At 43.1% G+C, this 22,335-nt stretch overlaps 1 protein-coding gene across 1 annotated transcript in view; it reads right to left on the minus strand.

Annotated features, from left to right (window-relative positions):
* COL3A1 (collagen type III alpha 1 chain) overlaps positions 1–22,335 on the minus strand; it is an 81,866-nt gene that overhangs the window by 14,281 nt on the left and 45,250 nt on the right. The window contains exons 8-37 of the mRNA XM_044427063.1: positions 21,593–21,646; positions 19,570–19,623; positions 17,345–17,398; positions 16,406–16,459; positions 15,158–15,202; positions 14,938–14,991; positions 14,443–14,487; positions 13,765–13,818; positions 12,736–12,834; positions 12,560–12,604; positions 12,361–12,459; positions 11,574–11,627; positions 11,293–11,400; positions 10,440–10,493; positions 10,208–10,306; positions 8,917–8,970; positions 8,545–8,643; positions 8,151–8,204; positions 7,990–8,043; positions 7,540–7,593; positions 6,733–6,786; positions 5,860–5,904; positions 5,649–5,747; positions 5,445–5,552; positions 4,303–4,356; positions 3,811–3,864; positions 3,654–3,707; positions 1,713–1,766; positions 460–567; positions 247–300 (exon numbers count right to left, since the gene is read on the minus strand). Coding sequence (XP_044282998.1) covers positions 247–300; positions 460–567; positions 1,713–1,766; positions 3,654–3,707; positions 3,811–3,864; positions 4,303–4,356; positions 5,445–5,552; positions 5,649–5,747; positions 5,860–5,904; positions 6,733–6,786; positions 7,540–7,593; positions 7,990–8,043; positions 8,151–8,204; positions 8,545–8,643; positions 8,917–8,970; positions 10,208–10,306; positions 10,440–10,493; positions 11,293–11,400; positions 11,574–11,627; positions 12,361–12,459; positions 12,560–12,604; positions 12,736–12,834; positions 13,765–13,818; positions 14,443–14,487; positions 14,938–14,991; positions 15,158–15,202; positions 16,406–16,459; positions 17,345–17,398; positions 19,570–19,623; positions 21,593–21,646 — 1,971 coding nt within the window. The remainder of the gene's footprint in view (positions 1–246; positions 301–459; positions 568–1,712; positions 1,767–3,653; positions 3,708–3,810; positions 3,865–4,302; positions 4,357–5,444; positions 5,553–5,648; positions 5,748–5,859; positions 5,905–6,732; positions 6,787–7,539; positions 7,594–7,989; positions 8,044–8,150; positions 8,205–8,544; positions 8,644–8,916; positions 8,971–10,207; positions 10,307–10,439; positions 10,494–11,292; positions 11,401–11,573; positions 11,628–12,360; positions 12,460–12,559; positions 12,605–12,735; positions 12,835–13,764; positions 13,819–14,442; positions 14,488–14,937; positions 14,992–15,157; positions 15,203–16,405; positions 16,460–17,344; positions 17,399–19,569; positions 19,624–21,592; positions 21,647–22,335) is intronic.

A 22,335-nucleotide genomic window follows, 5' to 3' on the forward strand; every position in this document is an offset into this window, starting at 1 on the left:
TAGGTAAAATATCAACTCATAGATCCAACCACACCATTAAAGATGATTTGCGGAATCAGAATGTCAGGTGAACAGGAACACTAAAGTACCTTTATTATTTTACTGATGCTCTTGAAAGAAAATGTTGGGTACTGTTCATAAATCATGGTGTGATTTAGGACTCCTAAGACTGTGCATTCTGCTGAAGCGGCAACCTGCAACATCCCTGTTGAATAGCTACAGATTGCCTGAAAAAGTCGTACTTACTGGAGGTCCGGCAGCACCACGTTCTCCCTTCCCTCCTTGTGGACCAGCTGGACCCTAGGGCAGAAGCAAGAACGTCCCATTAGACCCCCAAGAAATTCAGGCCAGATAGCCATGAAATCCTTTGAAATCAGCCACACTGAAAATAGCTACGACAGAGAAGGACAATCAAGCCTCAGAAGCAGGCTACTCAAACACATGTCGCTGGATACTCACTGGTGCACCAGGGCCTCCGGATGGACCTGCAGCCCCTGGGGGTCCAGCTTCTCCTCGCTCACCTGAAGGGCCTCTCTCTCCTTTTGCACCAGGTTCTCCATTTTGGCCCTATATCAAAAAATGCATTGTCACACAGAGTAACTCTTAACATCAAGAGGTACCTAATAAGCCTTCATGGTTTTGTTAGGGCTGTTGGAGATGATGGAAGAAATGGTCCTTAAAGGAACCTGAGGTCTAAATCTAATTCACTGTCAAATTCAGTGTCTGGTTATATTGCAGAGACCATGGCAGTTACTCACCACAAACAAGCAGATGCAGGACTATAAGCCTTTTTAATAGCCCTGTTGATTTCACCCAGGACCATCCTTCCCCAATCTGTTGCCCTCCATGTATTTTGGACTACAACCCCCAGAATTCATGAGCATCCGCTTGGTGGTTGGAGAAGACGGCTATGCTTTTTTGCCTTCTTTTTTTTCCCCTTCCTCTGCCCCAGCACTCCCTTTAAGCCGTTTGCTACTTGTAAAAGAATTTCAGTTTGGGAAGGACAGAATTGGTTAAAATAGCAACTGATTGGGACTGTTGCATTGTACAGATCATTTGAATGTTGTCACTGTTAAATCATTATGAAGTAACAAAAAAGCAGTGCTCGGTTATTCTTGATGAAGAAGCAGAAGCAAATACATCTAAATTAGTAATAATCAAGAGAGAAACTCTACAGAAAGGCTGCTGCTCCACCAGCCGTCCTGTCCCGTCCCATCCCGTCCCGTCCCATCTTGTCCCGTCATTTTCAACAGTCTCTCACATTTCATGGCTGCTGAGAATACTCAGTCCTCCATTGACCATATTAGGGAATTGTGCCCCATTATTGTATTTTTAAAAATCTTGGGGTTCCACCAAGCATGCTGATTGGCTCCCTCTTGTTTCCAGGTGCTTCGGTTTTGACTGTGGTTCTATCAGCACTGGGCAGCTGTACTTGCTATGAGGAGCAGGGATATTCCTGCGTGTTGGTTATCTCCTCCTTGCTTTGCTCAGATGAGAAAGAAAAGGAAAGATCCACAGCATGTTGGTAGCTGGGTTCCAAAAATACGTATCTGAAACATTTCGGAGTGGCCCCTCTGAAGTAACAAGAGGACACTAGAATGCAAAGTTTAGTGGTGGGAGCCTACACGAGGATGAGGAAAGCTTGTCCTTTAAAGGTACATATAAATAAGACTCATATTTAAAGACATCGATAAAAACAACTCCATACTTACAGGAGCTCCAGGAAAGCCAGCAGGACCCGGAGCGCCTTGCTCACCTCTTTCACCCTGCGGATTACAAAGACTGTTGTGAAGAATTAGCAAAAACCTACCAAGATAACTTGAAAATCACACCCCTATCTGAAGAGGTTTCGGATATTCTGCCTTTCAAATGTCCTGCCCGTTCTCTCCTGCCAAACATTAAACTATTTAATGTCCCCAAGAAAGTCTGGGAAATATTAGATTTCCAGCACAGCTGGCTGTGGGGTTGGAGGTGGTTGTGTCCTTGGGTTTTAATGTGCATGACCCTCCCAGAGAGCTTTGGCTGTTGGCAGTATAGAAATGAGGCGAATAAACACACTAACGAATTAAGTTGTTTATTGGCGTGCCTGGTGAGGAGGGAAGGACAGCAACCTGCATGTGTCTCCGGTTAATTGCTTGATTTTCTTACCTGCTGAGTCTGTTTCCACCTTGGAATGTCTCCTTGTTCTTCCTTATCTCTTTACCCCCTTGCTGCTTCAGTGCTCAAAAGCAGGGCACTGCCCTTCACCCCTGCTTGAGATTTTGGTATGACTCCCAGGGGCCAACCAGTGAAATTAACCCACTGAGGGGGTCTTCTAATAATTATTCTTTCTAAAGCTCTTTTGGCACCATCATAAACAAATCCTTTCTACAGGGCCACACAGTCAATGTCTCTTTCCAGGACCAATATATAGAAGAGGCGTATCGGCCATATTCTTGCACCTGGCTGAAATGCCGTGCAGGGTCTGCAGATGTTTGATCAGCCCCGTTGATCTTGACAATCAACAATACTGTGCTCAAGATGTAGATTTTAGTTACATGGGTTTCTGATGTGGATGGAGTTGGAAGCTCAACATGCTTGAACAGTGATCAGCAGGCAGGTCTTTAATAAGACAAAGTAGCATGCCAAAGTCGCAACAGTCCTTACATTCACTCAACTGTAAACTAAAGGGAAAGGAGGAATATTCATGCCAGAGCATTAGGTGTGGTAGTCAAACTGGATTGTGCGACACCAGTCTGAAGGCACTACCTTGGTGCCAGTGAGCTTTTGGGCCCTGTTCTAGGCTGCACTAGAAAGTCCTTGACGAGACAGGAGCCCAGGAATTACCGTTACCGGGGTGCCTTTCCCAGTACGGACTAGTCTGCGCTTGTGGATGAGGTGGAGAGGCTCAGCTTGAGGTTCTGCCAGTGGGCATGGCTGGCCCTTTCATGTGGTGATTTGAGATAGGACCTCCCTAGCGGCGACACCCAAGCCGTGGAATTCCCTCCCTGGGGCATTGTGGTTGGTCCCCATGGGGCTGAGCTTTAGACAACAAGTAAAAACATGTTGGTTCACCTGGGCCCTGGGATTTGGAGATGGAACCTGGTCCTGGGACCTGTGTGATGTGCATTTTTCCTTTAGTTCTATAGCTATATTTTTATCATGAATGAATGGCAGTTGGTGTATTTAATTATTTATGCCTGATATAATTTTATTATGTTGGGGTCTTGTGGGAATACAAAGGGTGGAATAAATAACATTTTAGGAGCAGTAGTAGTGTTTGTATATTTATAAGACATTGAAGTTATAGTTATTAGTTTGCATTGCATTTGTAGCCTGCCTTTCTCCCCCTTTCAAGGAACCCAAGGCGGCTTACAAGCTTCCCCTCAATAAAATCCCTACTACCTCCATCACCACCCCTTCTGCTAATAAGGAATTAATTTATTAGTAATTGAAAGATCCAATTAAGATTCACCCACTACCAACTTCCATATAACCTGATTTCCTCTATTAAAGCACAGATCCATCATCAAATATTCTTCCACAAAGTACTGGAAACCTGTGAGATGGTTGGATTCTACCAACTTAGGTTTCTCCACATTTTATTGAGGAGAAAAGTTTAGGAGTAGTGAAAAATAATTGAGTGTTGCATAATCAAAAAAAGGAATGCTTACGGGACCACCACGGGGACCTGTTGGGCCATGAGGTCCAGCTGGACCAGGTTCTCCCTAAAACAAAGAAGTATACATGCATCTTAGAATCTGGCTCTTTAAAATAAGAACAGTTATCATTTATATATCAAAAGCAGTAGTACTGGAAGGAGACTAGTACCTTATCACCAGGTTGGCCAGCTGGACCAGGGGGTCCAATGGATCCTACAGGACCCTGCAAAGGTAGAAAATATATAGTCAGCAACAGAAGACATGGGCACATCCATCCAAACATAAATAAATACAAAATCTGGAATTGAAAAATGTTTTGAATATTTTTGTCATATTGATAGTAGAGATGTATTTGAATTTTTCTTGGATTCACAAAATAATAATGCCCTATTTGCAACTTTGAACATGAGTACAAGCAGGAGAACATGTGCTCAACATATTTATTTAATGGATTTTTTTCCCTTCAGAGTTGTCTGAGAAAGTTTTGAAAAATCAAGCCAATTCCGCGTGAGAATGTGCCCACCGCGAATGAGAATTAGTCAGTTCACTTCAAACCCCGTGCTCTCTAAATTCAGTATAAGTTCTGTCAGACTGAGTCAAATGACACATGCTGTTATGTATGAGGTGAACATGTCCAAATGACAGGGGAGGTTCTACTCACTCGTAGTCCATCTTTGCCAGGTAAGCCATCTGCACCTCTGCCACCCGGTTCTCCCTGTCAAATAAAAGGCAACAACAATTCAGAAAGAAGCCTCTACTACTCCTTGAAATGACTAAAGCAATGAAGCACTAGCAGTCTGCTAGCTGCGTCACCATAGGTGGAATGCAATGGTGAACAGACACTACTGGGAAGGAGAAAGAGTTCTTGCCATTGCCAGAATACCAGACTGTGTTTTATTGTTTTCCTTGAGCTCTATGGCAAGAAAAGGCATGAAGGTGGGGGCACGAAAGGGGTGCCACTGCTCTCCCCTGGCCCTTTGACCCTGGCAAGGGCGAAGAGGCAGACTTGTTACAGCCATTTGGGGCCTACTAATGGCTCCCTGTACCCAAATGGGGGCTTTTGAGTTATGGCAATGGAGGTCAACAGACTGCAATGGCAGTCACAGTCGGGATGGGGGAAGGAGCCCCTCTTCACAACTCCGGAGATCCAGTCCAGCAGACTTTGCCCCCGCTCCACTGCTTGGTTTCAGAGAGGTCATGGGGAGCCATTGTCGGAACATGCCTCATCTGGATAACCCCTCCTCCCCATCCCTAGCTGTAGGGCGCTCTTTGGTCCTGCTCTTTGGAGAGGCCCATGAGCTGGCACCTATATGGTCTCCTCCACAGGGAACTGCCTTACGGCACGGCGGACCCTTGATCCATCTGGTCAGGTGTTGCTTGTAAAAAGCTGTAAAAGTCACGAGGACCAGGAAGATTGAATTGGCAACTGATCGATCATGGAAATCACACACAAATCTCTTACTGAACAACTCCATTTTTGACATAGCCCCAATAATAGGAACATAATTAGAGTGATCAGTAGCTCCATGCAAATTCCTTTTGATTCAGAAGATGGCCCCGTTGATGCAGCAGCAGAAGCGATCTCCGTTTATTTATACTTAGGGCAGAGGACCTGGCCCCACACTTCCACACATTAAGGTCGTATTAGGCTTTGTAAATCTTGGAGTGCTTTTAGGAAAAGAAGAGTACGTACAGTTTTCAGTTCTCTTACCTGAAATGCAGTTGTGCAATAAACCAAGACCCCATCCAGTAGTAAATGTCTAGCTAATGCTTTCCAAATTATCTAATTCTGAAAGGGCATACCTTGTCTCCCTTGATTCCAGGGCCTCCAGGTCCTCCTCTCTCTCCAGGCATTCCTTGCAAACCTGGTGGTCCCATGCCCCCAGGAGGTCCTGGAGGACCAGCAGGGCCCTAGAAGAAGTTTTGAGAAGATACATCATGCCAACAGAAGAGAAAGACCAGGAATTCAGTTTCAGATATGCATAAATCTCAGTCATGTTGACGTACCTTTCCACCTTCTGGACCAGCAGGGCCGACTCCTCCTCTAGGTCCTTGCGCACCTGGAGGACCTTGTGCACCTCGTTCACCTGGGACACCGTTTTCACCCTAATATAAATAAAACAGTTTCGTTTTGCAGCCTCCTTAGTCACATCATGTATTTGCTTGATCTCTCAGGTATCATATTTTTAGAATCATGCATGGTTGATGCAAAATTTACCTTAGTTCCTGGGAGTCCTGGAGCTCCATTTTCACCTCTTAGACCCTGTCATGAACCAAAGGTAGGTAGGTAAGATTACTTAGATGTGTTCTGGGTTATACTTGGTCAACATATCTTCAAGCACTTTTTCTGATTTATCTGTCCAGGTCATGAGCCAACTATCTGAATCCACATCCAGCAAATCACTGCCACCCATAGCTGGATCATAACTTTAGCCATCAGGTGGGGGGCTATGAGCATATTCAGGAGGGGTAGAAAGAAGGATGGGGGCAGAGAAAAGATCTGCATAGGGAAGACAGGTAAGCAGGTGAAATAAAGTCGAAGCAATATGTGTCAAAATATTGAACTACATCCCATGTTGTGGGATAGGCCAGTGGGCCTTGGGTTCACTGGTGTTCCATAACCTGCATATATCAAAGGGAAAGGCAAATGTCTGTGATGGAGAGATCCATTTTGGCAAAAGGGATGGGATAGAAATAAAATAAGTAGGTAAATAAGTAACATGGTGTCTCCCAAAAGCCAATTCTTGTTTATGTGTGTGTATATTAGGGTTAGGTATTCAAAGTCAAAGCCTTCTAAGCTTTTAAGAAGTTCTTTTTCTGGGTAAAGTTCTTGAAGCTCCTCCCCTCAGGAATAGGATCAGGAATCACTCTAGTAAACCTGGAATTTTCTTAGTGTTCTAGGTTTGCTAGGGTCAGTTTGTGGCTTGAACACGTGTTGCCAATTCAGGATACCATTCAGGCTTTTCTGAATTGCTGTTCAGGTGGGAAAAATCTGTAGCAGCAGTCATGTCTGAAGGAGGCTGGAAATTGTTCTTCATACCCAGTAACACAGGATATCTATCGACACACCTTTAGAAGAAGGATAACTTACTGGTTCTCCAGGCTTTCCGTTCTCTCCAGGTGATCCAGAAGGACCAGGAAGTCCCTAGGGTAAGCAAAAGTGCTGCTCAATGCATAGTCCTATACAATATTTTAACTCTTCCCACCCATGAGATTGCATTAATTTTTTCCAGGCTAGGGGGCTAGGTTATATTGTCAGACCAATCAATTCAATTATTACCTGCTGTAATTGGCACCAGACCTTAGACAGAGATCTTTCCCAGCTACCTGAGAATTGAGATTCTTTCACTGCAGATGCCAGGGGCTGAACCAAGAAGCTTATGCATGCAAAACAGGGGTTCTGAGTTCCTGTCCATGTTAGAAGTGTGTTTGGCACATGTAGTGCTATTGATAACCTTGGCAAAGGGTATATTATAACTATTTTCTGGGTGGTTGGCATATAGTGACTAGTGAAGCTAATGCAGAGGCTACAGGTAAGGTGTCTGTAGCTGCAGGGGAAAGGTTAGTAGTATAATGCATTGTTTGTTCTTCTGACTGAACCCCTTTTCCAGAGTTGTGATACTCAAGTGCTACTTATTTTGATAGGAAAGACAAGATGAGTTCACGAATTTATGTATTAACGTATTTGATGTGCATCCTTCCCCCCAAGAAAATGTCACTTAGAGTTACTAACAATCACATGAACTAAACAAACAAAATGATTGGAGCCTCCAGCTTCAGAATATAATTGAACGGAATTAAATAGGCATAATTAAGCTTTCACTTCCCACGCTAACTTTTCAAGTCCAATTTCAACACATTTATTTAAAACAGCAATAAAAGAGGAATGTCAAAATACCTGGAATCCAGGTGGTCCTGTTGCGCCTGGCTCTCCTCTTTCTCCAGAAGGACCCTGGAAAAAGAAGAAGAGAACCAATCCTGATATTTAGCCATCACATCGTACTTAGCCATCATCAGTGCATCCATTTTGCATTGTAATCAGTTTCTTGTTCCTGAATATGCTGAATTTAAGAAACTACAAGTGTACAATACTAGTCAATAAAAATAATAGAAATTATTATAAAAGTATTACGATAAGGCATTGATCCCCACCCCCATCACACTTTAAATGGTGCTATCTAAAACAAAATAACGACCACAAAATGACTCGCACAGGTTCCCACTGGAGTTTGAGCCTCTCTGTCCAATGATGGGACTCACAGACAGTGGGGAAGACGAGTCGGGTCAGTGCTTGCTAGGCGAGCACTTGTCTGAGCGGCTTTCATAATCCTGCGAGTAGTTGACTTACACTGGGTCCTGGGGGGCCTTGTGCGCCAGGCTCACCGTCTTTTCCAGGTCCTCCCTGTTAAAATAAGAAGAATGGCTGCTAAGGTCATACCTCCATTGGTTTTAACAAAATGAATGTGAAAACTGTGGAAATACTAAAAGATGATTTAGTATTTGACTGACCAGTTGGCCAGGGGGTCCAGGTGAACCTCTTTCTCCATTTTTGCCTGGTGCACCCTAAGAGAGAGAGAGAGGAAGATATATCATAGTTGAAAAAAATGTGATTGTTTCTTACGAATGAAGTGTGATAGAATTTTAACAACAGCTGTCAAGACCCTGTTATACATCTCGGATGTGCCTTGTTAAAGACAGATGTGGACAGTCTGCTATCAACCATGTTCCTGTGGTTAAGGTGCTCCTCACAACCACCCTTCCCTTCCATTTGGATTCATTGTCACAACACATTAAAACTGTTGGCACATGGAATTCCAAAAAGTTTCAAATGCCCTTCCCATATGACGTTACTGTGAAGTGTAGAAGAGGAGAATGTGGCATGGATTCTCTAGGTTATACTAACCTCGCCACCCTTTGGACCTGGGAAGCCCATGACACCTGGTTGACCTCGTGGACCAGCTGGACCTGGGGGACCACTTCGCCCTGATTCTCCAGGAGGTCCCTGATGCAAACAAATAGAAGGCATAGAAGAGGAGAGAGAAATAATGATGAGTGCAGTAGAGAAGTGGGAAAAAACCCGGAATAGTATCAGCCTTATGAATTAACAAATTGGTAAAAATATCTCATTATGTGAATGAGATTTTTTAAACTCCCTCCACCTAAGATTCTGAAGGTAAATTCCCATGGGCTAAAAGGAAATCTATACATTTTTTGCCATATAGGTGATAACAAAGTCAGGTATAATGACAGGAGTGGCATATAATTATTTACGTACAGAAGGACCAGGTTTTCCATCAGCTCCGGGACTTCCGGGACTTCCTGTTAATCCCTGTGTGAGAAAATAGAAAGAATATTTGTGCAAGATGTGCGCCTTTATTGTCCATATGTCACAGCACTTGCTTTTTAATGTCGTTTCGGATTAAGCTTGGGGATGTGGACCCAGCAGATCAATAGTATGAAGATTGCTTTCTGCACAGCAAGGGTTGAACAAATGTTTAGGCACAGAAAGCAATAAAGATGCTTATAAAGAAAGCAACAGAGCTCTCATTGCTGAGCCATGCAGTGACTGATCCTGGATTGCTTGCCTCAGTTATCTGCCTTCAACAGGAGGCAGACCAGGCTTCCTCAACTGAGATTTGTTTCCTCTTATTTTGTATGAGATGGGTCATGAAAATGCTCTTGCCGCCTTTGAACCTTTCTTCACCTAGCATCATCCCCCATGCTGTTCTGGAGGGCTTGTGGAGCAGATGCTAGGGGCACAGGAAGCTGGAGATGGTGGGAATGGCATCCCTGCTTCTACCTATAGGGCATCTAGGGCAGCATCCTCAGGTACCCATGTACCCGGGGCATCCACTGGCAATGCAACAGTGAGGCCACAGTACTCAGAGCAAGCCAGAACAAGCAGAAATCTCACTCCTGTCATGAGGAGCTCTCTTCCGGATCTCTCCTGATCCAGGCAAATATTTCCACTCATTTCTGGGATTTCTTCGTGAAATGCTACCTGTCCATTGTGCTAGTATGGGGTCCCACTGGTGCGATGGAATGAGGGGAAATGCAGCAGCAGCAGCAGTGATCACTGCCCACACCCCTCAACCTGCAGCCTGCCCTTCTGTGCAACTCTAGCGCAATGCCAGCATTTTTAGGCTGCAGTTCTACATGCGCTTGCCTGGGCTAAGTCTTGCTGAACTCGGTCTTACTACCTGTAAGAAGAATGCACTCAGTCCCGGAATTTGTGGCTACAGTACCAAGCAGCTCTGCCGTTTCCTCCACTGTACACCAAAGTGCTTCTCTTTATACGTCTCAAAAATGTATAGGGGAAACTGGATTGTCCAGGTCTTGAAAACTGGTAGGGAACTCTCATTAAAAGGGAAATCCCCTGATCTCAAAATGCATTCAGGTTTCCTAGAACATGACCTCTTGATTCTTTGACTCCAAAAAGCAAACGCACAACATCTTGAGGACTGGCATCTGAACTGACTATTCACAAAATAAATTATGGGCATGTGGGTTCTGTCTAGTCACCGCAGCTACTCCCAGTCTTCCTCTTTGGAGAGGGTTGAACTTACTCTCATTCCTGGAAGACCAGGGCCGCCATCACGTCCTTGCTCCCCAGGGGCACCCCTTGGTCCGGGGCTGCCTGGAGAACCTCGTTCCCCTGGTACACCCTGCAAGGACATTGAAAGATTACAACATGGGGCTATTAATGCAATACAGACATATACTTTTCTCTGTCATCTGAATGCAAAGTAGAAGAAACACTACAGAAAGCAGCTTTCTAAGAAGAGGACAAAACTGTACCTTTTCGCCTGGAGGCCCATTGCTGCCAGCAGGTCCACGGAATCCTGGGCTACCCTGAAAAACAAGCAAGCAGACAACACCAGGCGTTTTCATTTTGTGGGCCATGAAATATTAGGTCAAACAATTTTGGAAGGGATATTTTGAAAGGAACTGCGCATCCCCACCTATTGGTTTCAGTCTTTCAGCCAGTGTGAATGATTGACTGAAGGTGAATTAAATAAACCCCAGAGTGGTAGCAGTGTTGGTTCCTTGCAGCAGAAACAAGAAAGAAGCATAATTGATTCGTCCTGGCATAAGCTTTTACGGACAAACACTTGATGTTTGCTGCATATCATTGCTGCAATTGGTGGTGCTTCTCACATTCTGGTCTCCTGCACCTGATACAGCTAATGGAGGGGCACTTAATTGTCTGAAGGGACTTACAAACTCATGGTATAGATAATGAAGAATGATACAGGCCAGGACTGGGATATAAGGGCAAGAACCTAAGGGACCATGGGAAATCTCATTGCCTTTCCTCCAATTAGCTTTCATTCTCCTGGATTCATATTCTTCTGCATAGTGTGATGGGCCTTGACAGTTATGGTAATCGCAACTCAAGTCTCCCATCTTGGAGTTAGGCTGCAATCCAGTCCATGCTGACTGGCAGTGAGGCCTACAGAACTCAGTAAGACATACCTCTGAGTAGATATGCAAAAGGCCGCACTGTTAGGCTAGGGAATGGTGCAGTCGTAGAGCCTTTTCTGCCTAAGCATGCATCCATGCTTACACAAACAACCTCAGCTTAAGTGGGACCCTGGTGTGGATGGCTGCAACTGTGCCATCCCATAAAACGTGATGCTCAAGTACTTGCCCGCTCTCCTGGATTTCCGGGTATTCCATTTGTGCCAGGTTGACCGGCTGCTCCTGGTTTGCCTTCTTCTCCTGGAGGACCAGCAGCACCTGGAGTGCCATTTTCACCCTTATGGCAAAAGTCAATAAAATATTATTAACTGGTAAAGCTGACAATATTTTGCAGATAGAATCCCAATAGGGCAATATATTTTCTGAAATCAGTGTTAATTCATCCAAACAAATAGGAATTGCAGATTTATCCTACCCAAGTTTACTAGGACAATGGAAGCAAGCACTTACCCGTTCTCCTCTTGCTCCAGGTTCTCCTTTTGCGCCGTTCTTACCATGTTCACCCTGAAAAGAACATCAAGCCATTAAAATTTTGTGAAACACAAAATGCTCGGTCTAAACAGGCACAGGTTCCAACAGTCTTTTAGAGTTGCGCTAGCAATCCAATGTGAGGTTATTAGTATTATTTTTATTATAATCCCTATAAAGTCCCCAAAGCTTTGTGAGTGGTTGATCACAATTCATAAGACAACACAAACCAAAATACAATAAAAACAGCATAAAATACCAATATTTTTTTAAAAAACACATTTTTTAAAAAATGGGCAGCTAAAACAATTTCAATAAAACTTGACTGACATAGATGTTCCCCATATGTATTCAGGGGCCTCAGAATTAATGGATGGTTTGCATATTGATCATTTAATGTGCTTATGAGCTCAAACAGTGCAAACACATGATGCTCATGATGATCAAGTGGCGGTCATGAAAAGCATGAACACAGTTACAGATAGTTACCAGTCATGCAATTACAGCTATTGAAATATTTTGTTACTGCTAGTATTTTGGACAGTTGGTGCCATCTCAGGTTGTATTATGGGGATCACAAGAACAACATGCCAGGAAACAACAAGCAACGTTGTTGCCCAAGAAAAGCTGGAAGCTCGAAGATTAATGGTTATTTTCAAAGGATGTCCTTCTGATAAAGGGCATCCTACAGGTTATGACATCACAGGTTTTATTTTTCTAGATGTATTTTTCATGAGGACACATGAAATAAGAGCCTTTAGTGACTTACAGGCGGGCCTCTTTGTCCAGGGTTTCCATTAGCACCGGGAGGACCGGGGGGGCCACGGGCTCCGCTTAATCCAGGAGGACCGGAGATACCAGCAGCACCCTATGGAGAAATAAGCTGTGCTCTAACCCCACGCACTGGACAACGTGTGCAATCTCAGCAGGACTTGAGTCAAAGCCATGTCTTTCACTGCGATACTTACCGGTTGACCTTTTCCACCTGGACTTCCATCACGTCCTCCGGGACCCTACCGAGAATAATTGGACATCAGTGATAAAAGTCCTGTTCTAGACTTCATGCTTTCAAAATTCTACAGTGCTGATGCAATAGACTATTGTGGGTCAATAAACCGATATACTTTTTGTGGAGGGCACTTACAGGAGGACCAGCAGGACCAGGCTGACCTTGAGGACCAGGTTCTCCTCTTGCTCCAGGAGCCCCTCCAGGACCCGTGAGACCAGGAGGACCAGTTTCTCCCTGTGAATCAGAGAGTATAAAAGCAACTGAACTAACCTCATTGATTAGCCAGCTTTTTTCAAGGAGAAGAGGGAGGGCACGGTAGACCACTGATGGACAGGCATCCTGAACAAGCCTTGGCGTGCACATGAGCCATGTTCTCTCAAGAGTCATCAATACTTAGAATGTGAGGAAAAGGCTTCATGGAACTGCTGACTACAAAGTGGAGGACATTCAAGGTGGCTCCACTGCACACCTCTATGAGCTTTCTACCTCTTAAGCTGACTTTCCCCCAAAGGATTCTGGGTAGAACCCAATGTCTTCTATTCAGAAGTAAGAAGAAGAAGAACAAAACCCCTCAGTGATAGCCATGCAAAATGGTAGCCTGTACAGAAGCTGAAGCACCTAAACACACACAGAGGTGATATTCTATAAAACATCTCCATTTTAATGGAAAAGTTAATATTTAAGTGCGAGAGAACTATGACATTTTTCCTACCAGGCATATGAACATAAACAATAACTAATGTAGAAGCGGATATGGCAGTTTCACCATGCAACTAAATTTGGCCTTCTGCCAGGGACTGACATATCTGATTGTGTTGCTTGAGCAGGTGTTTCATTTTCCCTGCTCACATGGGCTAATTCATACATTGCTCATTAGGTCTGCATCGGTAAAAGAGGGTGTGACGCTAGAGACAGGCTATTCAAATCTATACGTATGGACAATTAAAATGTTAATTAATTAATGTAGAATCTATGAATTAAGAAATCTTCTAGTGACAAGTGCGCTATTAACCTATACGAAACAGTGAAAAGCACACATATACCATCTTAACTTCAATTGCAGTGAAACCAATTGAAGAGCAATTGTAAATACATTAAACAACTGTAAATGCATTGAACATTTTTTTTTTCCGCAGAAACACATGAATATGTTTAGGCAGATACCTTAAAACCTGGGGCACCTGGGATTCCTGAGGGTCCGGGAGGGCCTGGTGGACCCTATAGAAAACAGCAACAAAAATGCAAGTTAGGAAAAAATATACTAGTCATTTTCATTATTTTTAAAAAACCGGATGTGTGGCATCATATTCTCCTGGGGATAACCAAATATCTATCAGCCCAACAAACAATCAGGGCAGGGAGGGGTATGAAAAGGGTCACCACTGCTAATGTAAATTAATGGCAATAGCTTCAACTACTATTGAAGCTATTGCTGGTGTTCAGAGTGCAACACCGGTAATGTTAGCTGGCATGCCTACATGTTGAGATACCATTGTCTGCACTCTTCTGTTTAATTTGGAAATGATTTGAGGGTGGAAGGGGAATACGTGGAAGCAGAATGCCAGTAGTTGCATGCATTGCCTAACTATAGCCTCGGACTGCTTCTCCACAATTAACAGAATATTTGAATTGGAATTCAGGTGACTTGAGAACCATGAGTTGGATTTTAACCAATACTTTCATTATGGGAAATCAGAAGAGCAAGGCACTTGCGCTTTTGCCTTGCCTTCAATTAAAACAACAGAGGAGCTGGATGGATGCCACGTTAACATGAACAATATTTACAAATGTTAGAAGAGGCGAAAGGAAAGAGAGATAATCACACAATGTGCTGATACTTACAGGATGGCCAGCTGCTCCAGGAGAACCATCGTTGCCACGAGAACCCTTTAAAAAATTGAATATATTAGAAATGAAATCACTTTGCCATTTCATAATGTAACTGTTGTTGTTACATGTCGTCAAGTCATCTCCAACTTAGGCACCCTTCTAAAATGTCCTGTCCTTGATAGCCCTGCTCAACTCTTGCCAACGCTTGCTCTTTACAAAGAAGTCAGTTGAGGAAGGAAGGAAGGAAGGAAGGAAGGAAGGAAGGAAGGAAGGAAGGAAGGAAGCCTAACATGTGAAAACGTCTGTATCCTTTCCTGTGCTCCTAGGTTACCCACAAAAGAAGAAGGAATAATGTATATTTGAAAAAAAAAAAACTGTGAGTAGTGTCTACAGCTTTGTTCAGAGTCTGGAATTTAAAACAATCCTTTATGTTGATACTGTTGAAGATGTCCTGGCTGAGGGTCCACTGACAATCACGGAACATGCTATTCTGGCCCAGTTACTTACAGCACTTCCTGGAAGTCCAGGTCGTCCTCTCTCACCAGGTTGGCCTCTTGGACCCTGAGGAAGATACATGACTTTTAGAAAAGGAAGCGAAAGCAAACACACTTGGTTTCTAGGCAAATGTTATATTAAAAGGGTTAGGGTTGGGGTTGGGGTTAGGGGATTGCATTTTTTAAAATCTTCCTTTTTTTGTGGGTGTAGGGGAGATGGGAAGAAAAATTACCATTGGTCCAGGGGATCCATTTTCTCCAGGAAGGCCATTTTCACCCTATTAAATAAACAAATAATAATAATAATAGCACTTGGTAAACGTACGGTCTTTCTTGTTTCTCATTTGAATGGTGTGTGCAAGCTATTTTCTAATGAACTATGAAAAATGTTTGCCCTGATCCAGGCAGAATAAGCAGGACACCATACAGAATAAGCAGGACACCATATGTGGAGCCCTTTTGGGATCACACCTTTCTTCATATGTGCAAGAAAGGAAATCCATGGGTTAAAGCTGCCGGCAGCCTTCGGGGCTGTCCATGCAATGATCTTGGCCTGATTGGATGCCCATCCATTTTTCTGATCAATAGTTTGAGAAATCGTGTAGGGCTGGAGGACTGAATCCAGGCACCAAATCTATCCATTCTATCAATGAAATGGCAAATATTCTCCCACTCTGCTTAGCACATGAGTGCATAACTGTATGTCTGTATGGGTGTGAGAGGGTTTAACAAAGAGATACGCAAATAATGGGTGGTATCTAATGCTGCCCACATGCTTGTGGGACCCAGAGCTACTGCAGTGGGACAGAACCTGCAGTGATAAAAAATGAGCAAACTGCTCATTTCTGGAACGAGTCAGGTCAATGAAGCTTTCAGAAAGGAGCTTTGTAGGTCTGTCCTATTTTAGTGCCTGTTGCAAGAGTGGTGGGTTCTTCTAGCTGAACTAAAGTGGCAGGAATACAGAAGCAATATTGGACCTTGCCCTATGTAATTTGACAAAAGGTAGAAATGAATCATTCAGTGCAGCCATATATTTATTACTAAAGTTGCACTGAATTCACATGCAAGCCTGTAGAGGTTTACTGAAAAGTAAGTTCTGAGGTGTTCCATGGGACTTACTCCTTCGGAAGCAGTGTTTAGGAGTACACTCTTAATCCAGCACACAGGTAATGCAGCTTCTGTTCTGGTGAAAGCAGCTGCCAACAGGATAGGATTTATTTTCCAAGGTTTTATAAAATAATAATTTTATTATTATTTATTTTATTTAAATTCTATTTTAATTTTTTTGTTTTTATTTCCCCAATATTGTAACAGTTAATTGGTTTTATCTTTGAATTTATCATTATTTATTGGATGCAGTGTGTTGTGTGTTGTTTGTGGTTGTTTTGTTTTTTGTAAGCCATTCAGAGAATTTAGTATTGGGCGGCATATAAAAACTTTAAGTAAGTAAATAAATAAATAGGTGGTAAGTTAATATTTACCTTTAGACCAGGTGCACCTGTATCACCCTTGGCACCATCTCTTCCATCAAAGCCCTTGATGAAAGGAAAGGGAAGAAATAAAATATGAACAGCACATCAGACATTTCATATGACAACCTTTTGAAGAACTTGCTTCAAGCCTTTTGGATGCACATGCTTGTTCTGAATGGCAAAGAAAGCACCAGAGGCCCAAACCAAATGAAATGGGTATGCCATTATTAAAAATCAATATGTCGAGGTGAAAAAGTAATCCTGGTATTAAACCCAAACTGGATTAACATTGCGATGGAAATGAAAAATCATGAAAATCACATGCTTCTTAAGATACCTTCTAATTTCCCTGTCTTCATCAGTGATGTTCATTCTTCCAAGGGGCCCCGATCCTATAAAATTAATTGCAACTACCTTGTGCTGAGAAAAGGGATTGGTTGAAATGGAGCTAAGAGCTCGATCGTTTGGACTTCAGTGGCTGCCAACCTACTTCAGCCAGAAAAGCCTTTGAGTTCAGATGTGTGGTCAGTTGCAGTAAGGGCTTCCTTTACGCCAGTATTTGTCTGTTGTTGGGAAGGCTGTGTGTCCTACAGTATAGAGGGCAGTCCTTTATTCAAAGGAGTCCTTTCCTTCTGCGCAGTCCAAGTCTAGTTGAAAGGCAAAGCATCAGACAGGAGAAGGAGCAGTTGCCCTGAAGTTGCTGCTTCTGAGCAGCAGAAAAGCAAATTCATCACACCTTACCACACCGCTCCCTATTACAGTAACATGAACTGCATTTCCATTTCCATTGTAATAATTATATCTGCATTTGCATCTATTTCACAGATCAGCACGTGCAGATTGTATGCAGTTCTGTGTCCTCTCTTGTCTTCTTTTTTGCATCCAACCTCTTGGTATTTTTCACCAATTGGTGGTTAAAGTAAAAGTCGCATGTGATAAAACACTTACTCGGTGACCTTTCATTCCAGGCATTCCAGGCATTCCGGGAGGACCTTTGTGGCCCTAAAACGGAAGAGGAGGAGGCAGGAACAGTAAATTAAATTGAGAATTTGATTCATAGGTATTGGCTAAAAGAATTTGTATTGCATTCTCTGTTTTATGTTCCAAGCACTGTAAAAGACAGCACAAAGAGAAACAAGCACAGTTGCACATACTAGGAGGTCCCCGCAAAGCAACTAAATAACTAATAAATCAAGTTCATGTCCACAGACAGCTTTCCAAAGGGCTGGTTGGGCACTTTGAAGGGTTGTCAGTGGCTATTGAACAGGGATCATGTAAGCTGGCTTTTAAGCTGCTTTGCATGAGTTCTGGAATAAAAATGCATAAAGGGCAAAACAGACCCATAAACTGAAAAAAGCTCATGGTTGCAGAAAGGGAAAGAAGTAAGGTAGTGCAGGCGCCATTTGGGTACTTGTGGAGCAGCTGGTCCTGGTAGGCACTTGGGCAACCTTGGCAAGAGCAGTAAGTCACTCCTGCCGAGAAGTTTGCTGGGCATTTTTGGTCCTCATGATGGGGTCAGTCAGCTGACATAACTACCCATTAAAGGTATAACAGATCTATGGGTTGCCAAGGGAGTTTGTTGCCCACAAACAAGCCAAGCTAATCAACCCTGTGGCTAGCAATCTACCATGTTGTACAAATCAGGCTGTATCTAACATGGTTACTTGGAAGTATCTCGCATTGCATTCAGTTAAGCTTGCTCTCAGATAAGCTTATGTAAGAGTGTGACCTTAAGCACTATTGATGAAATATCAAATTAAGAAACGAAGGATATCCAGAGCAATCAAGCTAAGTAAAGCCAAATTAATGAAAAAGCCAAACAGTACTGAATTCAAAGAGGACACAAATGCTTCATGACTGTCAGGAAAAAGTGACAATATAAAAAAAATAGATTCTGAACACATTGGTATTTGGAGTTCACACATCTGGTCCAATAACAGAAGGTCTGAATTTTATAATAGATTGGAACCAGTAATGTTCAGGTATGATTGCTCTGAAAACTTGGCAGTTTTCAAGAATCGGGATGCTGACTCCACTAGTATTTTAGCAGTTATTACCATTAGCTGGTGATAAATTCATTGATTTTTGTGAATTTTTGACATGAGAAACTAAATCACCTTGTGAAATACCCATGTTGTGCCAATCATGTACCCTTTTTTTCTCCTGCTCATTTGGGATTGGTTCAGATTGTTTGTGTTGGTCCATGTGTTTTGGATAATGTGACATGAGTTTATTGGCAAACTTGACTTGGGTTTCCCTAACCAACCAGATGAAAAGTTAGGGAAACCTAATGAAACCAACAGTTCAAAGAAGAAAAATGGACCAGAACATTCATAGCCACTGCAGGGATGGGGAATTAGGGTCAAATCCAGATTCCCACTAGACCGTACCCTTTAACCTGGCCTGATCCCTTTTTTCCCAGTCACAGATCACTTGATATCCATGATAGTTTGCTGGATTTTGTGCATCCAGGGCTGATGCACATCTCCTAAGGGATTGTTTCTGGCAAGACGAGCTTTAAGGCACAGCATGGCAGTTTCTGTACTTTTGGCCCCACCCGCTTTGTCTTCGGCTTCACCCAAGACTGGAATACAGCTGCTGAGAACTTCTTCAGAATTTAATTTGGCCCTTGGGTTGGATGAAGTTCCCCACCTCTGCATTAGGGCATAGAACAGCATTGAAATGATGTGAATGTGTTTACAAAACAGGACACCCTTCTTGACCTGCACAAAAATTAATATGAAACTAAATAAGTAGCCTCAACTTACAAAAATCGGTATAATTAATTGACCATTATAAATCTTACAAGCGCATCTAAAACATCACAACCGCTGAATAGGCCTGAGTAAATTTACAGTTTCACAAAGCTGAGAAGGCCTTTTCGATTTTCTTTTCCTGGAGAAAATGAATCATTCCATGATATTTTGTCAGGGTATTTTGTTGGGAAGGTTGCACTGAGGCTTGTCACAGCTTTGCTCTTTCGAAAACAATTTGCTCCATCACCATGAGCGGCCAGAGAGATGCAATCCTCTGAATGACACTGCAGCAACCTTGCAGAGGGGGCTTTTAATAAGATCTGGGACTTCTTGACATGCCACACCCAGACTGGACTATTCTAGATTCACCCTGGAATATATTCAAAACCAAGAATAGGCACGGGTGTTTCTCCTTACAGCAGCGCCGGGCAATCCACGTTCACCAGGTCTGCCAGGTCTGCCAGATTCTCCCTAAAAATAAAAAAAGAAGGAACTGTATCAATATTTTTACACTGTTTTGCTCTGGCATTGCAGGGCCAAGCTACACATTCTGTTAATCATGGAGGTGTAGCTGAACCCGATCGCTTTCATGAGTCCACTGTCCTAATTTAGATCAGGGTCAGCACATGCCATGAGCAAAAGATTAAACCTTTGTCTTCATATGTTTGACTGCAGAAATTCCACTCAGGAGAGGGAGGGGTTAATTGAAGAAAAAGGTCTCTGCTAGAATTAATCTTTTGATCTTTTTTTGTCAGTGTGGAATTTTGGAGGAAAAATGAGCAGTGGGAAGTTTAACCCTTCTCTTTCCAAACAGATTGGTCCAAATCTGTACTAGTACCACATGAAATTACATTGCAGTACCAGATCCAGCTAGACGTATTAGCAGAATGAGCAATATTCAAGCTTGTCAATGTTTTTCATTTTCTACCCTGATGCTTCTTTCACCTGGTTCTTGCTCTGGAATGTGAGCATCTCCCCCTTGTCCTCCATCCCAGACAGGAAAAATACACACATTTTTGAACAGGGAAAACAAAAAATTTCCAAAGCACATTCCCAAATGTGTGCATTCCCCCATTGAGTAAAGCATGAAAATATTTCTTTTTTGGAAACTGTGCTGGAGAATGTGTGAGTTTTCCCCCATACAATGCAATTACAAAATATTGTGCAAAATTACTGAGAATTTGTACAATACAACTCCAGGGCATATTTGGTGTGAGTGATGGGAGGACAATCCGCAGGTGATCCTTTCTTTCTGATTGCAGGTCAGTGTACATTTATTTATTTATTTAAAACATTTTTATGCCGTCCCCATCGCAACAAAGCCTCGGGGTGGCTTACAAACAAAACCAAAGTTATACAATAAAAATATTAAAACCCAGTGCATCTCGGCTTGAAAATTTTTTTAAATCCTACACAATAAATTAACACTTAAAGTAAGTTTTAAATAAAAAGGTCTTAGCCTGGTGCCGAAAAACAAATAACGACGGCGCCAGGTGGACCTCTCTGGGGAGCGCATTCCATGGGTGGGGCGCCACCGCAGAGAAGCTGGTATCTGGACAGGTGGGACTAGGGTGTCACCAAAGCCGGCCTGCTAATCTATTCCCTCCACCAGTCTCTTTCATGGATCTTTGTGAGTCTTGCGGATTGGAACCCAAAGTCATGTGAAAACCAAGACAAAGTATTTAGCACTGCACATAACAATGGCCCAGATCCAGCACCGTGTGAGCAGAATGCTAGTCACACAAGAGGGTCTTCCTGCCACCTCTGTAGCACAGCCCTCTTAAGTCCTCTCCCATCCATTCTTAATGGCTGAGAAACCCTCTAGAATGGCACAGGGCACGGCACACAGGATTGCATAGGGTGGGAGAACATGGTGAAAATTGGGGACCACCTCACATGAGAGGAAGAACTTTTCATTTGTACAATACACTGTCAGAGAGACACTCTGCTGCCAGCTCTCTTTCAATAAGATCTTCTGCATAAATATTTTAATTGGCTCATCATCGGCCATATCTTCTTTTGGTTTCATTGCAGAATTGAGATCTGAGTACTCCATGCAGAATGGTTTCTCTCCTGCTTTTCTACTAGATGACCTCTAGGTGGCACTGTGTTATGGTGGGATAGCAGAGATACACAAGAAGGATTGCACCTTCTTTCACTTTCTCAGTTAAATGACACATTTTCCTACAATAAACAAGCTTACCGAAAGTGGACATTAGACACATAAATGAAGGTAAACGGGTCTTCTTCTTCCCAACCATGCGTAGAGAATGACAACTACATGATAAGTATGTAGCATGTAGCAAGGGGATGGCATATAAAAACTTTAAATAAATAAATAAATAAATAAATAAGTGCCCCATGTAGAAAAGCCCTGTAACTTTATGTACATATGCTAGCATCTTGCTAATAAACAAAAACAAAAGCAAAACCCACTTACATCTTTTCCAGGTGAGCCAGCAGGACCAATCATTCCAGGGGGACCAGGAGGGCCCTGAAAACAAATAAAGCCAAAATAAATTTCCCTCCACAACTCATTAATGGAAGTCAAGGCCAAAACATTGACCTTGTGAAGTACACACAGCAGAGACCATTTAAGACACGATCCTACAGAGACGAGCACAAACCCCTGCACTTGGAGGTTGCACTTGGCTGATGCAGAGCGGGAGGAGTGGTGGAAGCACAACCTTTGTCCTCCTGCTCCTCCTAGATGGCTGAGTTCATAAGAGTAGGAACAGCAGAGGTGAAGAGAAAGTGACCGGAAGAGCCTTGCGAGGGCTCGTATCTTGCCAGCCTCATTCTCCTCCACTCCTTGCCTGTGCAACAGCTCCTTCTCCCGTCTCCAAGCTTACTTCCCTGATCTCAGGGAGCAGCTGGTGTGAATCATTTCCTGCCAGCTGCAAGCAAGCAGGGAAGGGCCGTCAAAGCTCTGAAGATGGAGCACCCTCTTTGAGTTTGGAGCGGGGAACATCCCATGCCCCCGGATGATGTCTAGGAGCCATGGGATCGTTCCCTCCGTCACGTGAACACATCCTTTTATCTGATGCTTTTATGGTGTGTAGCACTAGTCATCATATGCACCAGTTGCTTGCTCATGATCTTGCATGGTTAGCAAGTCTTGAAAAATATAAAATTTTGACGGTTTTGTGGGATGTTACTACATTTGTTTATGTTCTCATTTAC

The sequence above is a fragment of the Varanus komodoensis genome, unplaced genomic scaffold (genome assembly GCF_004798865.1).
Source record: "Varanus komodoensis strain SLA01 unplaced genomic scaffold, ASM479886v1 scaffold18_1, whole genome shotgun sequence".
Classification (NCBI taxonomy): Eukaryota; Metazoa; Chordata; class Lepidosauria; order Squamata; family Varanidae; genus Varanus; species Varanus komodoensis.